Source organism: Telmatherina bonti (assembly GCF_933228915.1).
Source record: "Telmatherina bonti genome assembly, chromosome: 17".
NCBI classification, from domain to species: Eukaryota; Metazoa; Chordata; class Actinopteri; order Atheriniformes; family Telmatherinidae; genus Telmatherina; species Telmatherina bonti.
In genome coordinates this window covers 21,763,575-21,790,838 of record NC_136615.1, presented here as the reverse complement: position 1 = coordinate 21,790,838, position 27,264 = coordinate 21,763,575, and the positions used below count along the sequence as shown (strand labels likewise).

At 39.0% G+C, this 27,264-nt stretch overlaps 2 protein-coding genes across 2 annotated transcripts in view; both read right to left on the bottom strand.

The window, feature by feature from the left end:
* Positions 1–892: 892 nt before the first annotated feature.
* On the bottom strand, positions 893–12,400 carry urm1 (ubiquitin related modifier 1). The gene is made up of 5 exons (XM_079256883.1): positions 12,331–12,400; positions 10,153–10,223; positions 3,933–4,014; positions 2,074–2,122; positions 893–1,458 (listed from the first exon to the last, which is right to left on the bottom strand). The coding sequence occupies exons 1-5, from the start codon at positions 12,363–12,365 to the stop codon at positions 1,390–1,392; spliced, it is 306 nt and encodes a 101-aa protein (XP_079113009.1). The 5' UTR covers positions 12,366–12,400; the 3' UTR covers positions 893–1,389.
* A 4,940-nt stretch (positions 12,401–17,340) lies between these two features.
* Positions 17,341–27,264, bottom strand: part of sh2d3ca (SH2 domain containing 3Ca) — a 51,051-nt gene continuing 41,127 nt past the window's right edge. The window contains exons 3-13 of the mRNA XM_079256880.1: positions 27,045–27,194; positions 24,524–24,798; positions 24,333–24,410; positions 23,686–23,813; positions 23,212–23,584; positions 21,121–21,250; positions 20,843–20,958; positions 20,524–20,695; positions 20,327–20,438; positions 20,032–20,238; positions 17,341–18,553 (exon numbers count right to left, since the gene is read on the bottom strand). Of these exons, the coding sequence (XP_079113006.1) occupies positions 18,378–18,553; positions 20,032–20,238; positions 20,327–20,438; positions 20,524–20,695; positions 20,843–20,958; positions 21,121–21,250; positions 23,212–23,584; positions 23,686–23,813; positions 24,333–24,410; positions 24,524–24,798; positions 27,045–27,194 (1,917 nt within the window). The 3' untranslated portion in view covers positions 17,341–18,377. The remainder of the gene's footprint in view (positions 18,554–20,031; positions 20,239–20,326; positions 20,439–20,523; positions 20,696–20,842; positions 20,959–21,120; positions 21,251–23,211; positions 23,585–23,685; positions 23,814–24,332; positions 24,411–24,523; positions 24,799–27,044; positions 27,195–27,264) is intronic.

Here is a 27,264-nt window from a genome sequence, read left to right as displayed (position 1 = left end):
GGCAGGCACGCTATGCACCAGCTGACACAGTGCAACACTTTCTCCTCTATAACCCCCTCACACACTCATTAGCATTTCCTTTCTAGCGGCCATTATAGGTCTGTTTCCCGTTGCAAATTGGACTCCACAACCGAGAAAAGGTTTTAGGTCGCCTCGGGCGTTCAGGGAAGGGCAGCCCGGAGGCTAGACCTCGACCTCCCGCAGTGGTCCTGCAGTTCACACCCCCCCCCCACACACACACACACACTCTGTATGCCCACCCTCAGCCTCCCCATCTCTTATGAATATTCCATCTGAGCGTGGCTATAGGAAGGTAAAATCTCCCCCAAGTCTCGCCTAATCAGCCTAAAACTGCTGCGTGATCACAGAGCTGGGCTTAAATCGATCTCACATAAGCCTTACTATATGGAAACGTGATGTTAGATCTTCATTTAGAAGGTGAGATTTGTCTGCTGCAGACAAACATGGATACTTATGAAAACTGTGATTTACTGGTAACACTGTCCAGAGATGTTCAGCCTATAAGAAGCATAAACACAGAAAATATAATTGAAATAACTAAACTTTTAACATATGGCAATAACCATTTAGGAAATATTATAACAATATTAGTAACTACAAGAAAGAAGAGTTCTATGCTTATAAAATCACTGAAAACGTCCTTTCTGGCAATTTGATTTTTAAATTACGTATGAAAAAAAAAAGGATTTTTTTTAAAAAAAAACACTGGGGTGGGGGGAGTGAGGGGCATGATCATGGAGGCAAAAAATATGTAAATATAAAAATTCTTGTAATAATTTTTTTTATTTTCATTCAGCAAAGATAAGCATCAGAATAAACAAGAATAAAAAACATTTAATACATTTTTAATGAAAAACTGAAGCACTTTTAAGATAACAGTTGTGACACACCAAGGTAACTGTAAAAAGACACATTATTTGTAAGTTAAATTAAAGTTATGAAGCATTCATATTTCAATATAAACAATTAATGAAAAACCTGTAATCACTTCCTAAATTTCTTTGCGTTTTCACCCAATTAGTTTATTACATGTTTATAAACTTCTTACAAACGCTCCATGGGACATGTTTAAGTTAGTTTTTTTTTCAGGGACACAAATGTAAATTTCATATTGAAAATTGGGTTTAACTTTTGGGCTGACCTCCATCCACTTTGAAATCAAGCAGCCACACATATTTCCCATCTTTCATTTCACAATCTGAGGTGTGCTCAAACCTGCTCAACATCATCATCAGTGGTGACGCTGCAGGTTGACCCTCTTCAGCGTCCAATGACGAGACTTGTTGTTGGGATCTGATGGTGGGGGTAGGTCAGAGAGCTTGAATTATTCTGTAATGTCAAGAAGACGTTCATATTCCTAATTTTGTTTTATCCTCCGTGAAGAGTTGAAATAAACACAATGCTGTCTTGATCCTCTAGTTGGTAGTCCAGTTCACCCTGCAGGAAAGTGCAAAATGTTAAATATGCACACATCTACATGAGACGAAGGAAAAATGGCTGGGTTGTATAAATAGACATTTCTCATGTGTTTCTTTTTAAATTTATTTACATCCTGTGTTCATTCCTGTTATTGAATCAATTCACTTAAATTGAGGCATTCAGACTCTGTATGCACGTAAATATGCATTCAGATAAGAGACCCCAAGGACAAACAAGTCCTGTAGCTGCCTCCACATTCCAGAAATAACCGAATAAGAGAAAATGAACAAGCTCAGTATGAGTGAAGAAGCAGACTAACCCTTCCATCCTTTTACATACACACACACACACACACACACACACACACACACACACACACACACACACACACACACACACACACACACACATTGTCAACCCGCCTTTATTTTAAACATCTGCTCATACAGTTTTAGTTGCTTACACATGATCTAAAATAATTTATCAGTGACAATAAATGCATTTTTTTACACACTGCTTAGAAATACCCTCCCACTCTCTGTCACACACACACACACACACACACACACACACACACACACACACACACCGACTCGACACCATCTGACAGTGACCGTGGCTCTCACTGCTCACCATTAGCTCCCAGTCTGCATCATTGATAAGCACCAGAATACCAGGCCTCCTGTGGGAAAACACACCATTTTCAGTCAGACACTTCTCCCAGAGGTAACACACACACACACACACACACACACACACACACACACACACACATATACATGGAAAAGGGTCGCAACAGACACCTGAATGTGATGCTTGTATGCCTTTAGATTGTGAGCTAGTTTTTAAAAAATCAGAAAAAAGAAATTCAACACTCCCTACTTCTAGAAACAAAAAGGGAAATTAACAAACTAATAAAAAAATTCTAATTAAAATACTCAAAGAGAAATAAGAGCTGCCGAAGGTACCCTAAAAATGTAGTTAAAAAGACATTAAGTGGAAACATTTTTGTTTAAAGTTTGGTTTTAATATTTTTTGTCAAAAGTGACATCTACAATTTTAACAAAGAAATTGTTTTGAGTGCATAAATGAATTATTATTCATTATTACAAGAGGAAAACTACTAATCCCATTCATGTGATTTCATTTTCAACACACAGTAAAAAATACATTTAGAAATTGTTACATTTTAAAAATTTCATTTACAGGAAAAGAAAGAAAGAAAACAGAAATAGACAGAATAGACAGGAGTTCATAGCTCTGTGGGGTACAGAATTAATTTATTGTCATGTTTGACATCATGTTTGTAATTGCAAATATTTGCATGTGTGTGTTAATTCCAAGTTGCAGTTCACAGTTGAGAGCAAACGTGGGCTTTGGGAGGAGTTCACACTGCTGCAACTAATGTAATCTATATTTAAAGTGCTTCATCTGCAGATGTGCAAAGAGCACTTAAATTACAACAAGTCACAATTCCCTAATTATTTAGTGACTAACAAGGATTTCAAGTAATGATGATTTTTCTTTATGAGACCTGAGTGGCTGAAGTATTGAGAAGGGAAAACACACACACACAAACCAGTCACTGAAAATGAATGGTGTCCCAAAAATAACACACAAAAGAGCATAATGGAGATAACAGAGGGGGGTTAAAATTATGCACCTATGAGTGCAATCTTTTAAACAGATGCTTGTGTACGTTTTCAAAAAGGGGCAACTTGCATGTGCATGCTGAGATAATGCCAGAGACAGACACTAATGTCTCTCATGCTGCTCCTATCCACCTCACAGATTGCCCGTGACGTCAGTGAGAAAGGGCAGTGTGTGAGGAAACCGAATGCAAACATGTCTGCAAAGGTGTGCACGCACATATACACAACCGTTTGCTGGGGATGAGCAAAAGAAGACAAAGACACAGCAAAGATTTTAAAGTTATTCTCACAATATTAAAGAGATTTTACCTTGTTGATAGTTTGCTCAAGAAAATGCACGATCTGAAGATAAAAATACACACAAGTACACACATCTAATCTATAGGGTTTATGGGCAGAGCAGCTTTTTCTCCAGTCACTGGTTAGATGGTGCTATAAATAGTCCTGCACAAAGGCAGCTGTAAAAGTCAGACAGTCCTATAAGACTGCGGTGAGCTCTGGACCCACACACACACACACACACACACACACACCAAGCGCTGACAAGTACACACATGTGCGTTAGAAACACACAAGCTCACATGCACTCAGGTAATCATCTCACTGAAGCCTATAACCTGTAAGCTCGACGTTTCTTTCCGCCCTGCATCTCAGCTGCTTCTGCTGCAGCTGGAAAGGTTGTTAAAGCTCCCCAACAGACACTCCGACGTACCGAGAGATGCTCCAACAATATTCGCTCATGTTTGACAGTAAGATCAGAATTTCAGTAGCAGGAGTATGCATTACTCTAACTATAGGGTATTAGTGTACACAGATTACATGTGTGTCAAGTGCACTCACACAGACTCTCCCTGAACAAAGAGCTCGGGTCGTTCCTTCAGCAGGTTCCGTTGGATCCAGACCAGCAGCTGCTTCATGTTCCCTGTAGAACATACGTTCCCATCACCACAGCAGACATTGCATTTACTTCATTTCATTTCCTGGAGACTCACCTTTAGCTGCTGCCGGCCTCGCCTGGAGCAAACCAAGAATTCTTACTGAAATATAACTTACTATAAAAGAAATTGCACTTTGTCGGCAAAAACAGCAGGTACCCCAAAATGTGACTAAATAACAGATTTATGTCTTACATACACACACTCTTTCTCACACACACACACACACACATACACACACGGTCCGGTCCATACAGAGGCAGACAACAGAAGTCACAGGGCAGGGGGTAAAGGTCAAGGTGCATGGTTGCAGCCTCCTGGTCGATGTGACGCGACAGAGGCACCAGGCGGGACAGGGGGTATTCGTATATATACACACATATGTGTGTGTGTGTGTATATGTTTATTTATGAGAACGTGTGTGTTGGGGGGAGAAGAGAGGACACTGGAAATAGAGAGCGGGGGTGGGGGTGGGGGGGCTGATTATTCACCTTGAAGACAGACAAATCAAATGATTTTATTTTATAAATCTACAAATAAAACCTTTATGTTGAATATTTAAATGTTAAATATAAACTAAATATTACAATATTAGGTCGGACATATTTACGAAGCCTTCCAGTAAAATAAAAATATCTAGAAAGCTTTTTTGTCAGTGCAGGAGATAAAGGTTAAAAAAAAAAAAAAAAAAAAAAAAAAAAAAACGTACTTCAGTTTGATAAATTTCCGTCACCCATTAACTGAATCACTTTTTGTCTGAGCTTGAATATCAGCGATGCTTGAATTTTCTATGAGTCTGACCTCTTCAACAATCAAGCCTGACCCCGTCTGAACAATGGGCGGAACCTCGCTCAGGCCGCTGTCAGCCACAAAGGCAGTGCGAGTGAAAGATTTTAGGACAAATCCCCTCTAAATAACTGTCAATGAATATATTATTTTTTATTTTAAGAAAAAATCATTACTATTGAAGGTGCTGTGAGAGTCAGTCTGCACATCAGCTGGTGAGCTTTTTTTTGTGGTAAACAGTGTTTGTATTCTGATATTTTTTATGCATCACCATATCACAAAATACACTCTCCCACAGCCCTGATATTTCACTGTGCGTTTTCTCGTTGTGTGTGTGCTGCACAAAGTATAACCACAGCTACCCACTTGACATACATTAGCTTGGCGACTTGTGATAACGCGCAACAGCAAGTCTGTAGTTGCAGGGAGCGACGCACACACGCCATCAAAATGAACAGAATCGGCCTTCTTGACCGGTTCTTGCAGGAACGGAAGAAAGGAGGAGATGAGGTGAGAGGAAATTAAGGAAGACGAGGAGGAAGACGGTGAGTCATCCCAAACCAGGTGCAAGGTGAGAGAGAGGCTGATGCTGTTACGGGTAGGCGCTGAGATGCAGAAGGTCGGATGGACTGACATCACATGAAAAGACGTTTTGCATGCTGTGTGTGTTTAATTAAGATTTTTCTTTATGTTTAAGTGAATTTTTCAATCAAATATTAAATGAAGGTTTATTTTCTTCCTTTTACACAAACATGAAATGACTAAAACATGTCTGCATCAGTTCATAAAATCACCATCAGAAGCATTATGATGGTATTTTTTAAACAGGATGTGACATAAATGTTAAAATTTGACTAAAGATTCATAAAATAGTCTAAATAATATTGAAACTGAAAACCGGTCCAAAAAAAACATACCGTGCAATTATATAAAAGACAAAGTTTAAATGACATAAGAATGTAAAGGCCTCTGCCTGCATGGTGGTTGTGGCTTTGAGACGGTGCAGATGATGTGTGTAAGAGTTCATGTGTGCATGCTACTCAGGTTAATTGCAATGCAGCCTGCCAGCTCAGTAGTGTAATGATAGTGCTGCTTTGCTGTGGTTCCAGGCCTCCATATAAAAAAGACAAATACCTCCTCTTGCAACACACAAACACACACGTACTTTTAGAGGTAGTGAATATTGACCTGCACCTCTGCGGGGCTAAAAACAGAAGTAATCACTACAGCAGTCATAACTCCTCCTTTGTGGTAGCTCTTCTCTGCGCATTACCTCTGCTTTTGACTACTGGTATTTTTCTCCACCATTACCTCTAATACGCTCTTTCATTCCTTCACCCATTTGCTTTTTCATTTCATCTCTCACACACACCCTCTCGTAAAACTTCCCCCCCTCTTTTGTCTTTTTACATAATTTTTCTTTAATATTTTTAAAAAAAAGCACAAAGGCACACATGTTAAAACTTACATTTGCATTTTTGGTCATATTTAGATGAGGTGGTGGGGTGGGGGATGGGGGGTGCATCTGATACAGAGTCTGCATCAGATGCAGTGTTTTTAATGTTAGTTTTGTAACATGGAACACACATGCATGAGCTTGACATGAATCATCCACGTGTTGAAAATAAGAACAGCGATTTTATAAATGAGCTGTGCTTGAGATTAAAGATAACGTAAGAAAGAATTTGGGTGTAGAGAGAGGGAAGAAGATCACAGCGAGACGCTCGGAGGTGAAGGGGTTTCGACGGCGCTCTGCAGTCCAGGTAGACGAGGGGGACTGGAAAATGAGAAAACAGACGGGAGAGAAGGCGAAAATGCGTCATGCTCCTGGTGCATCTTGGGATGCAGCTGCTTTGCGTGGGTGGAAAAGGAGACATGTAGGGAGGAGAGAGAAAAGGCGCCATTTTGATGCCGATTCAAAACCGCTGCCGCTTTACATTTGAACGTGCAGTTTTCACTTTTTTGTATTTGTGCAATTATGATGGTCATGGGAGGGGGATGAGAGATCAATCTTTCAGACGATGTGAGGGGCTCCTTTTTTTTTTTAATGGAAGGATCCTTCGACCACGGGGGTTTTGTTGTGTGTGTGTATTAGAGGGCGACGTAGATAGAGAAAAGAGGGGGGAGGGGTCTTTCAGTCGAGGGTCATCAATCACCGGCTAGGGTCAAAAAGAAATAAGAAGGATTCAGAACCAATTATATCTGCCTTCAGCCCCTGCATTTCCACACACTAGTATAAACACACACATAGCGACATGTGAACCAAAACATTTTCACAATCTGCGAACACACCAGATGCACAACCGGGATGTGTGTCATCTTGTTGCGTGCAAATTCAGAACTTTCTGTGCTTTATGTCAAAACTTAAAACCACACTCTCACACACACACACACACACACACACACACACACACACACACACACACACACACACACACACACACACACACACACACACACACACACACACAGGTCAGCTGGTGCGGCAAGGTCATATCAAGCTGACATTCCCTGTTCTGGTCAACTTTTGTCTCTTTGTTGTCGTGGTAACAGCAGCACCCTGGATGAAGATCCTTTGTTTTGTTAAACACCAAGACACATATTTCTCTTATTTGTTTCGTCTTCCTTTATGACACACACATAAAACTCGGGCTGCCAAAAGATTTTGTGGATTTTTCTTTCGTTCATGATCGGGAAATAATTGATTTCATATGTAAATAAAATCTATTTTCAGTGCTGGTGTAGAAAACTAATCGTGAACTGAACTGTGAACTCACTGAACCTCCGTGTTGCATCACACTGAAGCAGAAGACCCCCCTTTTCAAACACAAGTATATGCTTATAAGTAGGCCGACAAAAGAAAAACTCCAAAAAGATAATTCCACACAAATGTTGGAGATAAGAAGAGACAAAAGCTAAGAGGGTAAAAGAAAAACAAAAACAAAAACAAAATAAACACAGTTTTTAAATGTTATTTGCTCTAAAAGTTTACATAATTTCAGGGATGTCAGTATTTCCATTACATCCTGATGTGATTTCATTTCTTCAATGTTTTTTATTCAAACAGTGATTAAATTCTACCACAAATTAGAGATTTTTATCTAATAATTTCCTAACCGTTGTGTACAAATTAATTACAGCAAAAGGTCCTGACTGGCAGCTGTTTTGCATAACAAATTTCACACATTGCAAATGATTAAAAGTCACATTCTCACACAGGTGGTGAGAAACGAGTAGCTGCAAAGCATTCACTTTCATTTCAGAAAGAAAAAAATCTGAACATGAAAGCAAATTTGTGTCTCGAGAGTCATTAAGTGAATATTGATCCAATATTACCAATTTGTGATTTAAAGTAGGTGGAGAGACAAAAAAAACCAAAACAAAACAAAAAAAAACCCATAAGATTTCTCATGTTTGTTAAAGTAAAGGCGAACAACAAATTTAGCACGGCAAGGTCATTTTTACTGAACTATTTTCCCAAATATGTGTAAGACAGCAGATTTATCATTTCAAATATCTCTGACTGCTACAGAAGGTGGGAAATGTGCCCCTATAGCTTGTTGGTATCAGCCTTTTATGGTAAATCACAGACGAAAAAAAACCAAAAACTATTTGTCAAGGTAACTTGGTATGCAGTGGAAGGCAAGATGGACACCTTCATACGCATCATGCTTTCTCTCATCCCCCGTTTCTACAACCTTCTTTTATTATTCAGTCTCAGCGTCAGAGCAGTTGATGTGGAGCATGGATAGAGTGCTACTTTTAGCTAGTTTGGATTCAACTGGGTGGAACAGGTGGAAACTGATTTAACTAGGTGTGTAATTCTGGCTTTGAAGCATTTTATTATGGTTCAGTTTCAGTCTAACACAAACACTGACACAACATCCATCTCAAAAGTAAAATTTCAGTTGGACTTACACATGAAGACCCTCTTTTGTCTTGCTCTTTTCTGACAATGAAATTCAACCTATGATCATATATGATCGTCTTTATGTAAATGTATGAATGCATCATAGGCCGTATATGAAAGATGGACGGAGCCTCTGACGGTTAAAAGTGACACCTATGCGGAAGTGCATAAAACTGCAGTTCCCCCTTCAGCCACTAGGGGCTGCATAACAGAGCAAATCGCCATAGACTCCCATATTAAAAAGACCAACTTCACAACAGAAACAAACATGTTTACAGCCTGGTACAAAAATCCATTTTTGATTAATAGGTCAGGTTTCACTTCATGACAACTGTGGGGGAGTGAATTTTTTTCTAACTCGCCCGTTTAAAAGTAATTTAATCTTGAAGTTCGGCATTTTTAGAGAGGGGGGGGGGTCCTTTTGATTGGCAGGAAGCCGATCTCCCGCTTCAAGTCAGAAGAACGTAGAACAACCGCGGTTTTTAGCTGGTTAACAATGTGACTTAGCTTTAGCCCACTTACCTCCATTAGCAGGTTAGCTCCTGTTATCTCCGTGTTAGCTCGGTAAGCTCTTAGCTACAGAAAGCTCGGAGTTCGCTCTGTGTCAATCATCCACCATGACCCTCACAGCCACCTCTCAGCTCCACCTCTTCACCCATATTTTTATTTTCCGGGTGAAACGACATGCATGCCTCTGCCAAAATGGCGATGGTAGAAACAACCCACATCAATTCAGCTCTTCAGAAACCTATGGGTGACGTCACGGAGGATACGTCCATCTTTTTATATACAGTCTATGGAATGCATCCATGACACACTGAAGATAGATCTAGATTTGATGTCCACACAGTGTAATATATTTTTCAGACAGTGTCCCTGGAGATATGACCTGGGCCACAGTAGTCAACATTCCTTCTAAACGATTCGAGTTAGGTACTGACTAACTCACTATGCTGTATGCCACTAATATCCCACGAAGGTGCGAAAACAGCCAACAGAAATAGAAAAAAGTTTCCAGTAAACTAGACACAGAACATGCATTATTGTCAGGTTGCAGAATTCAGTGCATCCGATGGATGAATGGCTCTACAGCTAGAGCAGCCATTAACCAACTGGAAGGCTTCAGCTTCCATCTTCTACAGACTTTCATGTGTTTTGAGTATTCTTGGTAAAGATGCTGGACTCCAGACTGTCCCAGATAAACTAATTTATGTGTGATGGTAAAAACAACGTGTAGCTTTTACTTAAAGCAAAAGAAGAAAAAACTCTATGGGTGTAAAAAGAACCCACAACATAGTTAAAGAAAAGCATTATATAAGCATAAACCATTTCATTTTGTATCTGTACAAATAAATAAATACAAAACGTTTATGTGTTTATGGGCATTGGAGAGAAATTCAATCACAACTGGTCAGTTTGTGATACTTACAAGGTTCTGATTGGCTTGGAAGAGTCACAGGATGTTTCTTCACACCATCAAAAAGCAGCTCTGCTCCCCCTCTAAACAAAGATAGAACCAGATATTTATTCATTTGTTGTTTGATTACTAAAACAAACAAACAAAAGTTCCACACAACAAATTAGAACTGCTTGCTTCTTACTTCTTATCATCAAAATGACAATCTGATAAATAATGGCAATAACCCAATGAAAAGCATGAAGATGACAGAAAAAGATGTAGGTGGAAGACAATTAATTTCCATGTCACCAGCATCAAAATACAAACATCTATTCATTAAAAACCAAAGTAACATAAACAAATTATTTAAAAAAAAAAAAGGCTGTGGGATTAAATAAAGCCTATCCATCTCGTTTCTATCACGAAGAGACTGTCAAGGACTGTCAAGCTTCAGTGGTGGTGTTAAGTTTTGCCGACAGTATGATGTACATTTCAAAAATATTAGGCGACCAATGGAAAAAGCTGCAAGTCAAACCAAATTGAATTTTATAGGAGCGTGAAGAGTGATGTTTTAGGGATATGAAATATCATAACTGTAACCATGACACGTCATTGCACTACGCTACAGAAACACAGGATCTTTATATTTTAAAAAATGTTAAATAAATGGTTTATCAGATCTGTTTTGGCAAGATGTAAACCATGAAAGGTCTCTCTCTCTCTCTCTATCTCTCTCTCTCTTTTTATTTAAAGGCTGACGTTGTAGATCACTGTGTGAAGTCGCTTAACAAGAATTTTGAAAAATAGTTTATTAATGAAGTATTTGAGTCCTTTCCAATTACTGTCCCCTAACTGTTTTCCCACAGTAATATGGTCAAGTAAGGTTGTTACAGATACAGATAGGGACATAAATTATAAGAAACAAATATGAATAATCTGCAACACAGTGATCTGTATTAATGTTAACAGATTAAGTTAAGAAAAGTAAACTCCTCTTCTGGATGGTCTTTAAAAAATACCATTCAGAAGAGGTTAGGATACAGCTACAGTTACAAAACTGGACAATAACACACCACTTCATTTATAATCAGAAACAAATACTAAAAGAGTAAGCATATTCTGCCAATCCCAGTACCCTTAGGTACCCCATCCAACAATGCTTCAGAAGACTAAACAAAACTAAATTGTGAGAAATAATACATCCTTTTGTTGCTTTTATTAGGTGTTTGTGGTAATGATATTGTTTTAGGCTTCATGGTTTAAATTATTAAAAATAATTTAATGATGCTTGTTTGCTTTTAAAGCTAAATGTGAATAACAATCACGTGAGCAAAATATAAATAATAAGTAACTAATATTGTTATTGTAATTGTGACTTTACTGTAATTGATATTTTTTATGCCTCTTGGCTAGGACTCCCTTGAAAAAGAGGTTTTTAATCTCAATGGGACTTTCCTGGTTGAATAAAGGAAATAAATTAATAAAATATATCAGCTTCTAATGGTGCAGTTTGTCCTTTATTTTGGAAATGTATCACCTATAATGTCAAGCAGAAACCGGCTCCTTTACCATAGAATAAAGTGAATACAATTGACACTTTTCAGTTTTGATTTCATTATACTGAACAGTTTTCTTTAATACAATCCACTTATATGTGCTCTCTGTGAGATAAGGATTTCAGTCTCATATTAAGTCAAATCTTCAGAAGATAAATTAATCAACCAGCTCTCATACTATCCTAGTAATTACAGCAGTAAGAGAGTGGAAATCTCACTTTCGTCCAAGTTTCAGGTGCTCTGGTGGGAAGTAAATCGAACAATCTTTTTGTTTTAAAATGTAATAAAAGTAACTTTTACCATTATATTAGCGCTGCAGCTTTGTTGCAGAGCATAATAAAACCGCAACTATAATTTGTTTTTTCCCCCCCCCCACCATACACGAATACCTGAACAGAAAATTATTTAAATGGTCTAAACAGCGGAAAAGAGGCGATCTGATGTAACATGGATCATATGGATCACATGGATCATATGGATCATCTGGATGTAAACAGTCCAGTCGGTCAGCTCTGCTCGCTTCAGCTGCTGCGTGAGTCTAGGAAGCGTTTCCTTCCTCTTCGGGTCAGAAATACCGCAATAACTGAATGCAGCTATCGGTGAGTTGGAAATAAGTATATTACAACATCACAAAATTATTTAATTTGCCTACCCAAACTCCAGATGAATAGTTACGGGCGCTGCCATGTTGCCGGCACATGCAGGAAGTACCGGTACGAAGGCGGAAGTGACGTATTTAAATTAAAAAAAAAAAATTCTTCCCCATAATATTACAGATGAAATAAGGATGATTTTCGAATAAATTTCATTAAAAAAAATATGATAAAAACTTTGGCATTTAGCTGATGTAACCTCCTTTTTTCCTTTAAATAAAGTCTTTTTTTTTTTTTTAAATCAGTTTTTATTTTAAGAGCATTCTGTTAATCGACACCTATAATTTAAACCCAAACTTTAAGTAAACATATTAAACAAACTAATGAATTACACAAACTGAGACACAAATACCCAAACGGAAAACATTTATTGGTAATCATTACAAATGCAATTTGCTCATACCGGTACATGTAAGACCGCACTGCAGTCACTGAAGCACAAATTGTCAAGCAAGTTAAGGTGAAAAACATCATGTATCTTTTTTCATTTAAGTTTTACCTTTAAACATACAAAACATTTGTAGACATAAAAAAAAGAGAAGTAAAAATGTGTAAATTTTCCCTCAGGACAGTGTTGGACAGGTATAACTGTTTGGCATTAAGGCAGGACAGCTATTCATGTGTTGGTGATTCTTGCAGTGCTTCATTGAACTTTAGTTCTGCTGAAGGATCTCAAGTGAAGACTGAAAAGTATAAAGTATTTTTGCATTTTGTGGTTGATAAGAACTTTCATCCTTGCTGTAACTAATATACAAGCTGACCATTGCAAAAAAAAAAAAAAAAAATGGTGCAACACCTCTAAAGCACAGTGGAGGCAACTCCATGATGTGGGGATGTTTTTTTTTTTTTTTTTCTTTCAGCAGAACTGGGCCACCAGCCAGAATTGAGGGATTGACAGAAGATGCTAAAAGCAGAGGCAAAAAAAAAAAACCTTCCAGAGATTTGACACAGAAGGATGGATGTTCACCTTCCAGCAGGACTTTGACCTTAGGCATGCTGCGAAAGCAAAAAATCAAGTGATTTAAGAGGAAATGTTAAAATGTCTTCGAATGGTTTTAACAATGGACAGACTTCAATCTAATTGAAAGCTTGGACTATTCTAAATCCATTTTAAACAGTGGGCTCTTACTCAACACAACAAGAAAAATGCCAAAAGGGTGAGCACTTTTGCAAATGACTGTAATGTGTTCACTTGAACTGCTGTAAATTTTATGAGGTTTGAATTGCTTCAGTTGAAGAAATTTTTGCTTTTTCAGTGGCCTTTTTCTGAAATGATTTTGTTTTAACTTGTATGTCATGAAAATGTTTGGTGCTCCAACTGGATGTTGATCTGACTGTCCTCTAAAGGAGGTAAGGCACAATGTAACTCACAAAACTACATAGAAAAAATTTAGAAAGAAATACATCTATAAGGAACATTAGCCTTGAACGTAACTTTATTTTAGAAAATCAGAATATTGTAAAAATCACTAGTAGCTACAAAAAACATCCCCTCTCTAATAGTCTAATTATGCCTATTCATTGTCTTTGCATTGTGTGGAGAGACATAACATGTGTATGTGCATCCACATCTGTCTCCCGTATGTATAGTGGTGACAGTTCCAGTCCCTGTACAGGGTGGGCAGGATAAACGTAGGGGGATGAGGGAGTGGATGGTCAAAGGTTTGAATTGCAAATCTGCTGCCTTCTGTTGGCGTCAAGCCTTAGCAGGCCTTTCCTTGTCTTTATTCATGTGTTAATGAGGAGTGAGAACGGGGACATGTAGACGGATCGACCAGGGCCTGGCAAGTGTGAGGAATGGGTGAGGCATGGGTGAGGAGGAAGGCGGGAAATTGAGGAAGTCCTCTGACGGCTGAGGCTGTGGTGGAAGTTGTGAAAGGTAATGAAGACATGATGAGTGTGACTGCTGGTTCTTTTGTCCCAACTGGAATGAGAAGTATCCTCACAAGAGAAAATAGTCAAGGCATGAGCTCAGAGGGAGACAAAGAGGGACAAGGTGAGCTGTGGGAGGGATATTTATGGCCGTGAGTTTCATGGTTGTAGAATGAGTTGTCCAGCAGCGATCGCACCATTACTGCATGTCATGTTGCATTTGCTAAGCTGCAATGAAGTTCATGTATTGTTGCTGAGGATGGTGCACCACATTTTAGTTGAAATCTTTATTTCAGTGTTTCGTAAATCAAACTAATATCAAACACTATCAAAATTCCTTTAATTTGCTTCCAGTTTTATTCTGTGAAGTATTCTGTTCTATTTACAACTTAATATACTTCAAATTCGCCCATCTTTTATTTATAGTGGCACATATTAAAAGCTGCATATCATTTGAAACTCCCAAGAATTCTCTCATTAAAAACTATTTCAACCCTCTGTTCACTAAAACCAAGAAACAGCTTTATCCCTCATCTCCTCCTCTGATTTCTACAATACAATATCAGCCTGTAGATTGGAGGTGAATGCTACACTGCCGGGGAGCTATAGAACAGCCAAGGTCACACATGATCAGATGACAATGACCAACACAACGGATTAGCTATAGAAGGAGTGGGGGAGAGATTAGGGGGTGAATTGATGACGGTTGGTTGACTGGCTGGCAGCTCTGAGAGATGTTGAGTCTGTTTCACTAAGAAACATAAAAAGCTGAAATTAACATGTACCATGATACCAAGCAGAGAGAATCCCCTTAGAGATTACATCCATTACATGTTACGCCTATGGAACTGTATGGAGAGGGTCGACAAAGAAGATGACAATTTTTAATTTTGTATTGTTATAGATTATGTGACATCCTATTCTGTTTGATTTCCTTTAATCTGATCTTACTTTCTAATTACTTTAATGAGTTTGATTTCTTTTTTCTTTTCTTTTTTATTTGGGGGACTGGCTTAATAAAAATAGCCCCCCTCTCATCCAGTAAAACAGACTGCCCCACTGCATCCCTCATGGCAACACCAGCATTACTGCAACATCTGTGCTATTGCACATATAGGCACTCGTGCTGACAAAAAAACACTTTTATACTGAAATGCACGTATGCATACTTGCAAACACACATTTGTACATCTAGACGAACACACATGCACATGCACACACAGACAGACGCGCATGGTCCATCTGTCTTTTCTCCCTCCCACTGCCCTCAGCACAGGCCTATCTGCAAAACAATGTGTAGTCTTTCACACAACACACATAGTCAACGCACATTATATGGTACATTTTTCCTAAATATATAATGGTTTCAATACATAATGATAAACAAAATTAATAACAGAGTAGCTAAGGCACCCAGAATTATGCAGAGTTTCAGAAATTGCCTAGCAATAAAAAAAAAAAAAAAAAAAAAAAAAGAGGGTTTTCTTGTCTGTGCAATGATCAACTAAAACTAGAAGTAATGCTGATTCCAAAAACCTAATCTGGAGCCGACATAATGATTTGACAAAGGCGAAGATTATAATCACAAGGCTTTAGATAACTCATCTATCGTTTGGTAATAAAATGTCGCCCTCTGCTGGTAATATATATTCAGATCGCAAGTAAACTGCTCTTTGAGAAAAAGCAAGGCGTAGCACATCTGCAAGAAGAAAAAGTTGCTGTAGTAGCTTACTTATATATCAGCGGACAACAAAGGTGATTGTTCATCTGCATATTACATCAGAAATTATCAGAATCATACTGATCAGAAGTGTGGGAAATTAAGACATATTCACAGATGATGTGATGACATGCAAATAGAAAAGAATCATGAGATGTTTCCAGAAAACATTAAAAATGGCATTGAATTAGAAGTAGCGCCATATTAACCTCACCCACTGAAAAATATGCTGTTACATTCAAATGTGATCTACATCCAGTACCAAAAGTAAAAATGAGCTACTTACTATGCTGAATAATGCAGGTTTTAATGGATAGAGGTTTTCATTATGAATCTTCTAAAATATTTAGAGGCAGGTGAGAAAGTAAAGACAGACCTAATAGACTAAAACAGTCACCCTCAGTATTTAAGTTACTTTGTGTAACTATGTGATAGTTGATTCATAATAAATTACTACAAGCTGTCAATGCCAGTGGTGATTTTGCAGCATGGAGATTTTTCATGAGCTTAATGGGATAATCATCATATTGCAACAAAACTGTCTGGTGTGCCACACTGGAATCTGGTAAGTTAGGGGGAAAAATTCATGCATATTTTCAATTTAAGGCTAAATCTGATGATTGCCTGTCCAATCTTGTTATAATGCAACAGCAAAACAATATGATGAACACTATTATTTTTCACTCAGATCAATAAATCAAACTCATCAGCACAAGCAATCGTTTTTATTGAAAAAAAGTGAATTGCTATGTACAGTACATAAAAAAAACATGAGATCAGTCCTGAATCACTTGACTTTGTTTTTCACCTCATACAAATAGAAACTTTTTACATCGTAATCATCAGTCACACCTAAACCAGTAGGCATCCTGTTGGTCTCCAGCAACACAGTAATAAATGTGTTGTTTCTTTTCCTTCACTGTTTTTTGCTGACATAAGTGCCCCCCCTGCTGGACCACAGGAGGAGCTTACACATGGCTCCAACTTAAACCTTATTTTCACTCATCCGCACAGAAAACAGATTTAAACACAATCCAAGATCCACTGAAGGAGCTTCAATATGCAGCTCTGGGGGACAAGCAACAAATTTCAGAAATATTTCTGTTGGCATTTGATATGACTTTAATCCACCTGTTTGGATACAAGAAATTTCAGATTTCCCTAAATATTCTGAAAGGGAGCCCCTTCAGAGTTTTTTTTGTGATTGCATAGCTCTGAGTTGGCTCCAGTCCTCTCAGACTCACATATTACAGCAATAATGTAACACTGAACAGTCACACAAACCACTCAATTTAGCTCTATTGCTGCAACACAATATCACAAAATACATTCATAAGACATTCTGTGTGGCCCAGCTGTTGCGTACACATGCTTCGGTTCGCACTTTAGTTTCCAAACCAGAAAGTTGAAGCTGTCACTGAATCATCTGTGTGTTTCTCGTGTTAGATGCAAGTATGCCTAAATGAACATTAAAGCAACATTTTACTTGGTATAACATTTACAGCTGCATGCATCAACCATTTATTTTATTACAGCAAGTTTGCAAACTGAAACAAGAGTCATACCCAAGTATGATCATAGATGTTCAAATACCTAGTGAAATATTGCTTTAACTAAATTGAAAGTGTATTTCACTTTCTCCTTTATGTTGCAGTTTCTCACTACACTTTGTGCAAAGAACACACAATATCAAATGTTTTGAAACAGCGAAAACAGAGAGAGGTTGCTTTTTCTTCAACAACTCACAAAGCCCCTCACAATAAAGTAGCTGCATTTAATTTGCAAATGTTGGATCTTGGATACATTTATTAATGCATGCCTCATACATTTTTTATGGGATTCAATGGGACAGCTTGATACATGATTAATGAGTTTTTTTCCTCCAGATTCTTATGAGTTTAAAGAAGATATGTCCACAGCGTTTTTATATCCTTCGATGATAATAAATAAGATAAAAAGAAAAAGAATGACATACAAAAATAGAGAACATACTAACACACATACACACTCACTCACACAGACTTAACATCTACATATGAGCTATGTAAGCTATTGTGGTTGATTCGGCTACAGTGTGACAACAATTGAGTGTCCGTGTCATATTGGAGCAAAGAAAATTTCTGCAGTTCTTTTTGACCCTCTGGGCACACCATACAAATGTCACTTTTTTTTCAATAAATGAGCTGGCCACACAATTTTCCTGTTATATTTGCTTGCCTCTTTTCCCTTGAGTTTAAATATTTCAGCACTGAGCGAATCCACTGGGAGGAAGAGAAGAAACTGCCTTATTTCAGTGCAACTTGTTCAAAGTCTCCATTTTTCTCCTCTTTTCAGCTGCCTCCTCATCTATTCTCTCGTCGTTCAAGCTGGACTCTCCCCATATCAAAACAAGACCATACCACAAAGAGTGGTAAGTGCAAATGGGAGTGTTCTGGTGAGATGTTGGAGCAGGTGCTATAGCTCGCTGTGACGCATGGGAGACTCCAACTTGTGTGAAAGAGCGGTGAGGACCTTGTCGAACTTCTCATAGCGCTCTGACTGGCTGCCCTCGGAGCCGCGGCTGCCCCACAGGAGACGCATTTGGAACTCAGTCTGGAAGATCTCATGTATCTCTGCTCGCTCCTGAAATCCTGGAGATGAGAGAGAAGGAGGTGATGTGTGAGCAGATGACATTTTAGTAGTGTCATAAAAAGGTAAACAAAACAGGCTAGATTTTGTGGCGTGTCAAAATTGATTTTAAAAACTGAACAATAGCATGGAAGAATATTCGGGTGACCTTTAGCTGTCTGTTAGATGGCCTCACATTTGACTTTAAAATACTTGGGCATACAGTTCATGGTTGGCTAAATTACATTTCCTGGTGCTGTAGCTGCAAAACAAGCCCAAATAAGCGTTGTGTGGTTGAATATTGGTATGAGTTACTTGTGTTCAAATCCTATGTTTGGTTTTCACCAAATGTGGCTTTTTACCACATGACCAAACACCTCCACTTTGGTCTCATTTGTCTAAAGGACACTTTCCCACAAGTTTTGTGGCTTGTTTCGGTCGATCTTTCCAAACCTAAGCCATATGCTCTGTTTATGAAGAAGTGGGTATTGCTGGCAGACCTTCAAACAAATATGATTTGTTCAGTTTTTTTTTTTTTTTTTCTAATCGTGCCATAATGAATTTTAACACTTAACTTGTTGAGGTCTGTGGAGTCTGAGATTTTCTTTTTTTTTTTTTTTTTCCTTCAGTTGGTTTAACTATCTTTGGTCATTATATGGTCTGACCTTGAAGAGAACTTGCTGGGATGTATACCTCTAGGAGGTTCGTAACTTAAACGTTTTATAATAATTATTATCGTTGTAGTATTATAGACACACAGTTAAGAAGTGGCCTAATAATCCTTACACTGATGAGCACCATCAATTGCTCCTCTAAGATGATTGACATCTTTCTTCCCCGGCAATGTATTTCTTAAGCTTGTCTTATTATTTAAAGTTAACATTTTTACCTAGAAATACCTACAGGTTTTCATACACTTGTTTTTCCTCCCTGCATTTCATCTACTGGGAAATCAGTTTGTGCGCCTTGATGGTTCACACAGTTCTGAATTACTTCCCCCTCCAACCCAAATGAGGAAAAGATGGACTTTGAACAAAAGAATCTTGAGTTCAACCAAGTTTAACTGCCTGAAAATAAACATGTCCATGAGGACTAATAGAGGTGTTTTTGAAGGGAACTGACTCAGGTCAAGATGATCGATAGCAGGGTACTACAGAAAAACAAAGACATGAACTGGAATGCTATTGATGGACTGGTCAATAAAACAGTAATGTTCTCAAACTGAAAACCAATGGTGAGGTATTAAGGATCAATATAGCCAACGGAGTAGCCACACATACAATCAATAGATCAAACGAGGGTGTTTTGACACTGGTACTGAGCACACATTATTTACAGCTAGATTATAACAGCGTGAGATGCACAACAAAAAGATCAGTGCTGATGGGGCTGCATGTGGTATGTGGAGTATAAACTCATACGCCTGATAAAAGAATAAAAGCAATAACAACAAAAACTGATGAATGAAAACAGCATGTACAGTTACAGTGTGAAGTCTTACCCTGTATTTTAGTTTCTGCATTGGTTCTGTAGATTTCCCCGTGATGTGCAACAGTACGCGCTGCCTCTAGGTGGTGCATGACCACATCCACTCCCACCTCTGCACTGTCCCACGGCTCCAGCGCCTCACCGACAGCCACACCTCGTTCCAGTAAAGACAGGATGGGAAGGATGTGAGGGAAGGAGGCGTTGGACAAGACGCTGGACTCTGGAAAAAAAAACACAGATTTAATATGTAACAAACCACATGGTTACATCTTTTTGTATGAAACACAAAACCGCTGCTAGGACTGCACCTTTGCCATCGTTCATATTTTTCATAAAAGGTTTGAGTTTCTTCTCATAGAGAATAGCGCCTTCTGTATGTCTCTGGCGTAAAGTTATCCATGTCTGCTCCAGGCGGGAAATCTGAAGCAACAAAATATGACAAATTAAAAATACATTTGAGATTAAACTTTGATGAAGACCTTTGAAGTGTGAGTAAATCCCTGACCTGTGGCAACTCCAGGGCTCTCATTACAGCAGCAAAACCAAACATGTTGCCCAGGTTGCTTTTCAACTCTGCTGCTAATTGGATGGTCTTATGAAGAAGGGCTGCTCTCTCCTCTGTGCTTCCTGTGCAACCAAGGAGGTCCACAGCCATCATGATAGACATGGTGTAGAACCTAATGAAAAGAAGGTGAAGAAGAGGTTAAAAAGATCTCGAAAAGGGGGAAGAGAGAATGAATAAGATGGAATAAATCAGAAGAGTTTGTCAGAATAACTGAGTGAGGCATGAAAACAAGACAGTAATGACAAAACTGCATTTGTACCTCTCCAGCAGGTCAAGTCTCAGCTGGTGTCCATGTGGTAGTGTCAGCAACTCCAACCCAGAGGACACTCCCATCATCCTTTGCATTTCTGCAGTTACACCCAATATTCTTGCAACCTGTCCAACAGCAAAGAAACAAACAGCTGCATGTTAAATTATTTGTTATGCCTTCATGTTTGCCTGTAGCTGTGGATAAGTCTTTGTTTACAGTTCTAATCACAGAATGTGTGTTAGTATTTGTGGAGGCATGTATGCATAAACGTGTGTGTTGCTAAGTACCCTGCAGTCCACCATGGTGATGTGTTTAGCTGCGGTCCTTGCATCCACCTCAGCTAGCAGCTCTTTGACTCTTTTCAGCACGGACATCTCCAGGGGCTTGTTTTCAGCTGGAAGAAGGCGAGACTCAAACCTGCACAAGAAGAGTTCACAGCATTAAAAAAAATCTTAAAAACTACGACAGGATGAAAGTTGTATGGATTATCATGAAAGGGAGTTGTAGAGGAAAGAATGTGGCAAAGCTTGCAGAGCTTGGAGACTCACCCAGTTGTTTGTATCATGCTGCTAAGGATAAAACTTTCTTTGTATGCGTCATATTACAACTTGTAAAAATCTGATACTGAATGTTTTGTCACAAGTATTCCATCAGGGTTGCTAAACATTGTCTTCATAGTTACCTCTATTCCAACTAATCTGCCCGGCCCTGTCACAAAAAAAACATCCCTACATAATGTTTGATGCACAATGTCTGTATTCCTGTTGAAGACACAGAACAGAACTTTTGCCATTTTCCCAGTGACACACCACCTATCGACGGTGAGTTCCACACCCATTTGGCATCCTACCTGTACTGTGAGCTCTCTCCAGCCAGCCAAAGAGTCTTACAAGGACTCATTTTGTCCCTTTCTCTCTTCATTTTCTTGCATTTCTTTAGTGAATCAGCATTCTGGATTAAAACGTTGTATAGTGCGGTTTCTCAGCCTCAGAACACCACCGAGCTGCAGTGGCTCCAGAAATGCACATGATAGATGTCACTGTGTCATCTCACAAGTCCAGAACGCGAACTTTTAAGATCAGAAAGTTACATAATGTATCTTTAAGACAGACTGGTAAGAATTGTGTCAAAAAAGTTCAATCAGATTCAAAGAATTTTTTTCTTTTATTAGTCTAAAATTAAACTGTGTGGCCTTTAATGAGGAATGTGTTGTTTAGCTTCAGACAGCAGATGCATGAAGTCTGTTGATGGTTCTAATCCTCTAACCATTTAAAACCATGGATGTTGCAGCACTTTGAGAATCTCAAATGCTGTAAAAATCTTGTCCTTCCCCAAATCTGTCTTTACATGACCCTGCCTTGCAGCCAGTTCTTTTGACCACATGGCTTGGTTTTTACACCATCAGTTGTGAGTCAGCTGTGGATCTTCTTAATCATTTCCAGTGAAGTCGATTAAGCACAAGCTGTCAAGGCATTGAGAGTTTCTCTGATAGAATGCACCCATCCTCAGTTGTCAGTATCGTTATAACAGAATAATTGTTAATGTGATGTTTAAGCATTTAAATAATAATGAATTAACTAAATATTGTTCATGCTCTGCCACCAGCGTTAATGAAGTGTTTCAGCATTTAAATAATAATGAATTAACTAAATATTGTTTACGCTTTGCCACCAGAGAGTTGCGAGTATGCTGATGAACAAGAAAATGGATTAAAGTCATTTTATTATAATAATGTGGAAAAACTGGAAGAGTCTGTCCATTTTTTATATGAGCTGCAACAACATCAGCATCACCCATCACCTGCAAACTGGTGCTTTAAATGCTCGAAGCATTTCCAGAAGTGCTCACAGCAATTTAGCAATAATCCTCCTGCACCATAATTCCACAGGGTCACTTGAACATCCAAATGTGTTGCCTGCTTTACTACTGTTGCCAATGCAGCATGTCTGACCATTTTCCACTCACAAGCTTTGTCTGCTGTGTCCTGCCATGGCTGATATCCCTCTAAAATACAATATCTGTCATGTCAGACAGCACAAAGACTGTTCTACTGTCAAAACTGCCTCACTCACAAATATTTTGGTCCTCACCAACCGACTGTCAGCTGGAGTTTTACCCTTTAGATAAAATATGTTTTATTGAAGAGAAAACTGTTGCATGAGTTGGCACATTGTGAAAAATAGCAAGAAAATGCAAAGATCTATTTAATCTATCTTGGTTAAAATATGTTGCTAAAAACATTTTTTGGACACAAAATATCTTGTTTTTTTTCATGATTTTCTCTCCCATAAGAGTAGTCTTCTGGACCATTTAACACCTGCTTTGATCCTACGATGCAACAAAAAATACGTTAAGAAATGTAAACATTTGTCTCATACCTGGATGGCTTAAACATGGAAGCTGTCTCCACCTTTGGGGCACTGAACATCCCCTCTCCTTCCTCCCTTGGTTCTTCTCCCCTCCTTTCCTCCACTCTCAACCGCTCTACGTAGCTCTTAGTTGGGGGTTTGGGTGGCCCGGAGGGGCAGGGTCTGAGGTCACAGTAGCTCCCTGCCGTCTCTGAGGAATGTGATTGGTAGTTGGAATGATGGGCAGGCGAGGAGTGTGCTGAGTGAGAGGTATGAGGGGGATATTCTGGAGGGCTGTTACTGGCTGAGGGGCTGAGCTGAGGGTCGCTGGAACGCCGTGTCACAGGGGAGGGAGGGACGACGGCCAGGATCCGTCCGCCTGAGTGGGCTCTCTGCCTGGTAACTGAAGCAAAAGAGAGCAGCTTTTAATTCTCAATAGACTATCTTTTAGAACGCAAAGATGTTTTATTTATGTGTCTGAATCTGTGTGTCTCTGGCACTTACTGGCACTATATGCAGGCGACAGTGGGGTTTCCCCAACAGGCGACAGGGGGCAGCGATATTCCTGAATCTGATCCATGCTCATCGCACAATTCCGCATTGCGTCTTTATGGTGGTGAATCGTCGACGGGCTGCAAACGACAGTTTAGGATGTTAAAAGTATTTATTTGTCAGGGTACTGAAAGGAACCTCCGTTTCAGGGTTACAAAGGGTTCGAGGAGGGGGAGACTTTTTAGTAGGTAAGACCACCATGACAAATATATCTTAAGTTCGTTGTTTCTAAACTACAACTATGTTCTGCAGGAGCAGAAATATGTTGTGCAAGGAGTTAAAATACTGATAATATAATCACTGATCCTGCTGACAATTGGAATAATTTTTAACAATAACTCCCTCCACACCCCCCTCCCCCTAACATGTGTCTTATATGAGCCTACCAAACACAACATAGTTGACTGCTCCGTTCGAATGTATTCGTTCAAGTTTAAGCCAGAGACTTGAGTGACTCGGTGCAGAAGTGAACAAGTCTCACGGCATTTTACCAAAGTGCTAATGGTGAGTGAGGGGACAGTAGGATTGTGGAAGGTAAGTGCACCACACCAGTGCACAGGAACACTAGTGTCACACGTGCACACACACAAAAACACAACCTGCATCTGGGCGCAGGTTCCGGCTCTGGTTCTGGTGGTGCCACTGGTGTCTCAACTGGACTGGGACTGTCTGAGTCACTAATTGTGTATATAACATAAAGCATCAATGAAGCAATGTCAATTGTCATGTTACACACCTACATGTTTTTTTTCCAGAAACACACACTCCTCTGCTCCATTTCCTGGCTTACCTGTGAGATATCATCTTTTCAGTTGTCAGTCCATCGGTCATGGTGACGCTTCTTCTCTTGATGTACGCTCCCCTCTGACTGGAAGGCGAGTAGGCGGAGCCCTGCTTACTGTTGGAGAGGGCGAAAGTTGCCTCCAGGTACCGTAAGGGAAGTGTCCGGCTGACTGGGCAGTAGATGTGGGCACTAGACTGGGACACTGGTTTACGTTGGCCCACATAATAACGAACGAGCTCCTGGACTGAGTCGAAACTGTCGGACTCCAACATATACTGCACCTGAAAATGAAGATGGAAGAAATTTTGGACTTTTTTTGTAATGTGTATCTATCACCAGGACCCTGCAGGATTTGGAAAACATCTGAACACCTGTGGTTATAAGAATCCTGGTTTTTTAATGCAAATACAACAGCAGGATGATCTTATAACTTGTAAAACTCACAAAAAACACTCCTTAGACGACCATCCCAGCACACTTTCTTCCCATTCCCAACATGTTTAAATATTAAACAGCATCTTCCACTTTCTAAAGGATCACAGAGATCCTGTCATACTGAATCTGTCAAAGTCTTGAAGTATGTTTTCCCAGGATTTTTACTGTTGTTTTCCATCCAAAAATCAAGGGACCAGACCAACGGGATGTGGAGGAAGGGTGTGTATAAAGCTTTACAGTTTATTTTATAGAATATATGAAAAATACAATTATTAATATGTATCCTGGCTGATGGTGTACCTAAATTTAAATCTGAAAGTGATGATGCCATAACCATGTTAGTTATATCCCTTTTCTCTATTTACCACAAAGCCATGAGTATTGCCAAACTGCTTAGGATACATTCAGCTGCAAATACAGTATGCACCCTGAATCTGGATTTTTGGAGCCATCAGTAAAGATCAATACCATGTTCTAAAAATAGATATCAATATATTATGTGCCATAATGAAAATTGCACTAAAATATCTTTTATTTTTTTTATCATTACTAAGGTCTGCAGATGTTTGTGGAAATAGACTATATAAAACATCCTATTTTCTTGGTACAATTGGAGAGAAACTGTCCTTCAACAGTTGCAGTTTTTATCTCTACTGGTAAGAGCTTTGACCACACCACAGCTGAGACCACTCTAGGTATGGTCGTCAGTGACATTTCCCTGAACAGAGATAGCAGCAGCATTTCAGTCCTGAAACTACTGGATCTCAGAACTGCATTTGACCCAGCTGACCATAACATCTTACTGGCTAGGCTGAAAAACCTTCTGGCACTTTCATTACTTGATCAGAGCCCTACTTAAAAGACAGGGACTACTTTGTGTCTATAGGTAACTTTAAATCTAAGTGAAGAAAAATAACCTCCCCAAAGCTCCAGCTCGGGGCCACAACTGTTCAACATCTATTCAATTCAATTCAATTCAACTTTATTTATATAGCGTCAAATCACGGCAATGCCATCTCAAGACGCTTTACAGACAGAGGGGAAAACATAATGAAGGCCAATTCATAACAGCCTATATAATGAAACCAACAGATTGAGTTGAGTCCAACTCAATCTCCCATCCTGAGCAAGCACACTGGCAACAGTGGGAAGGAAAAAACTCCCTTTTAACAGGAAGGAAACCTCCGGCAGAACCCGGCTCAGGACAGGCAGCCATCTGCCTCTGCTGTGTGGGGGGAAGCTCCTACTTACTAAAATTATGAAAAATAGATAAATTTACGAAAATTATGCTGATGACACAATGTCTACATAACCATTTCACTAGGAGACCTTAGTCCAATACAAATGTATTGACTAAAGACTGGATGTGCCAGAACTTCCATTTGTTAAATAAAGACAAATATGTTTTAGAGTCTAGCAAAAAAGATTAAAAGTCAGCCGTCGGCTTCAAATAAGGATGTGATAATGAAACAGCTGAATTTCAGCAGTCATGCTAAAACAGCTTTGAAGTCAGACTATTATCACTTAAAGAATGTATTGAGGATTAAAGGGCTGACGTCTCAGGAGGATTTACAAAAACTTGCCCATGTATTTATTTTTAGCAGACTAGATCAGTGGTTCCCAACCTGGGGTCTCCCAAAGAGCACAGGGGGTCCCCCTGAGGCTTTGAACATTCAGAGTCACTGAGATTAATATCCATACACTGTCCCTATTTTAAGCAAGAAAAGTAAGGCTTTATGTTGTTCATTTAACTTGGGCTTTCTCAAAAGGACAGGGCTCAACCAGAAAACATTTTTATGGTGAGAAACTCACTTTTCAAAAGCCCATTTTCAACACAGTGTGAGGAAGGGGATCCGTGGATTTTTATTAGTTTGGGAACCTCTAAGAGGCATTTCATAACACTGGCTGAAAGTATAGTGACCTTGTGTTAATACATTATTAAACTAAAACAGAGGGAGCATTCAGTGAAGAACAAAAGAAAATGGACCATAAATCATGCGATCACGCCCTACATGCTAACAGGATATAAAGTAAATAGAAGATCATATAAAAAAGAAATAAAAATAATTGCAGACAAATTATGGATATGTACCTTTGTTTCATTAGATTTGACCAGAACTTTGCTGATCTTAAAGTGGAGAACCTCATTATCCCATCGACAGGTCAGCACATAGTCACCCACACTGGTCAGAGAGTCACAGACCAGGAAATCTCCATTACGCAAAACCAGAGTCTCTGACACCTAGGAAGAGAAAAAAAAATTAAAATAAAAAGAGGTTCAGTTTTATGATTTAAAGGGAAACAAAAAAAGC

Coding starts and splice junctions, on each gene's coding strand:
- urm1 (XM_079256883.1), bottom strand. CDS start 12,365: ATGGCAGCGCCCGTAACTATTCATCTGGAGTTTGG. Junction 2,123..3,932: donor TTTGTTCAGGGAGAGTCTGT/GTGAGTGCACTT, acceptor GTTTTCCCACAG/GAGGCCTGGTATTCTGGTGC. Junction 1,459..2,073: donor ATGCAGACTGGGAGCTAATG/GTGAGCAGTGAG, acceptor ACTTTCCTGCAG/GGTGAACTGGACTACCAACT.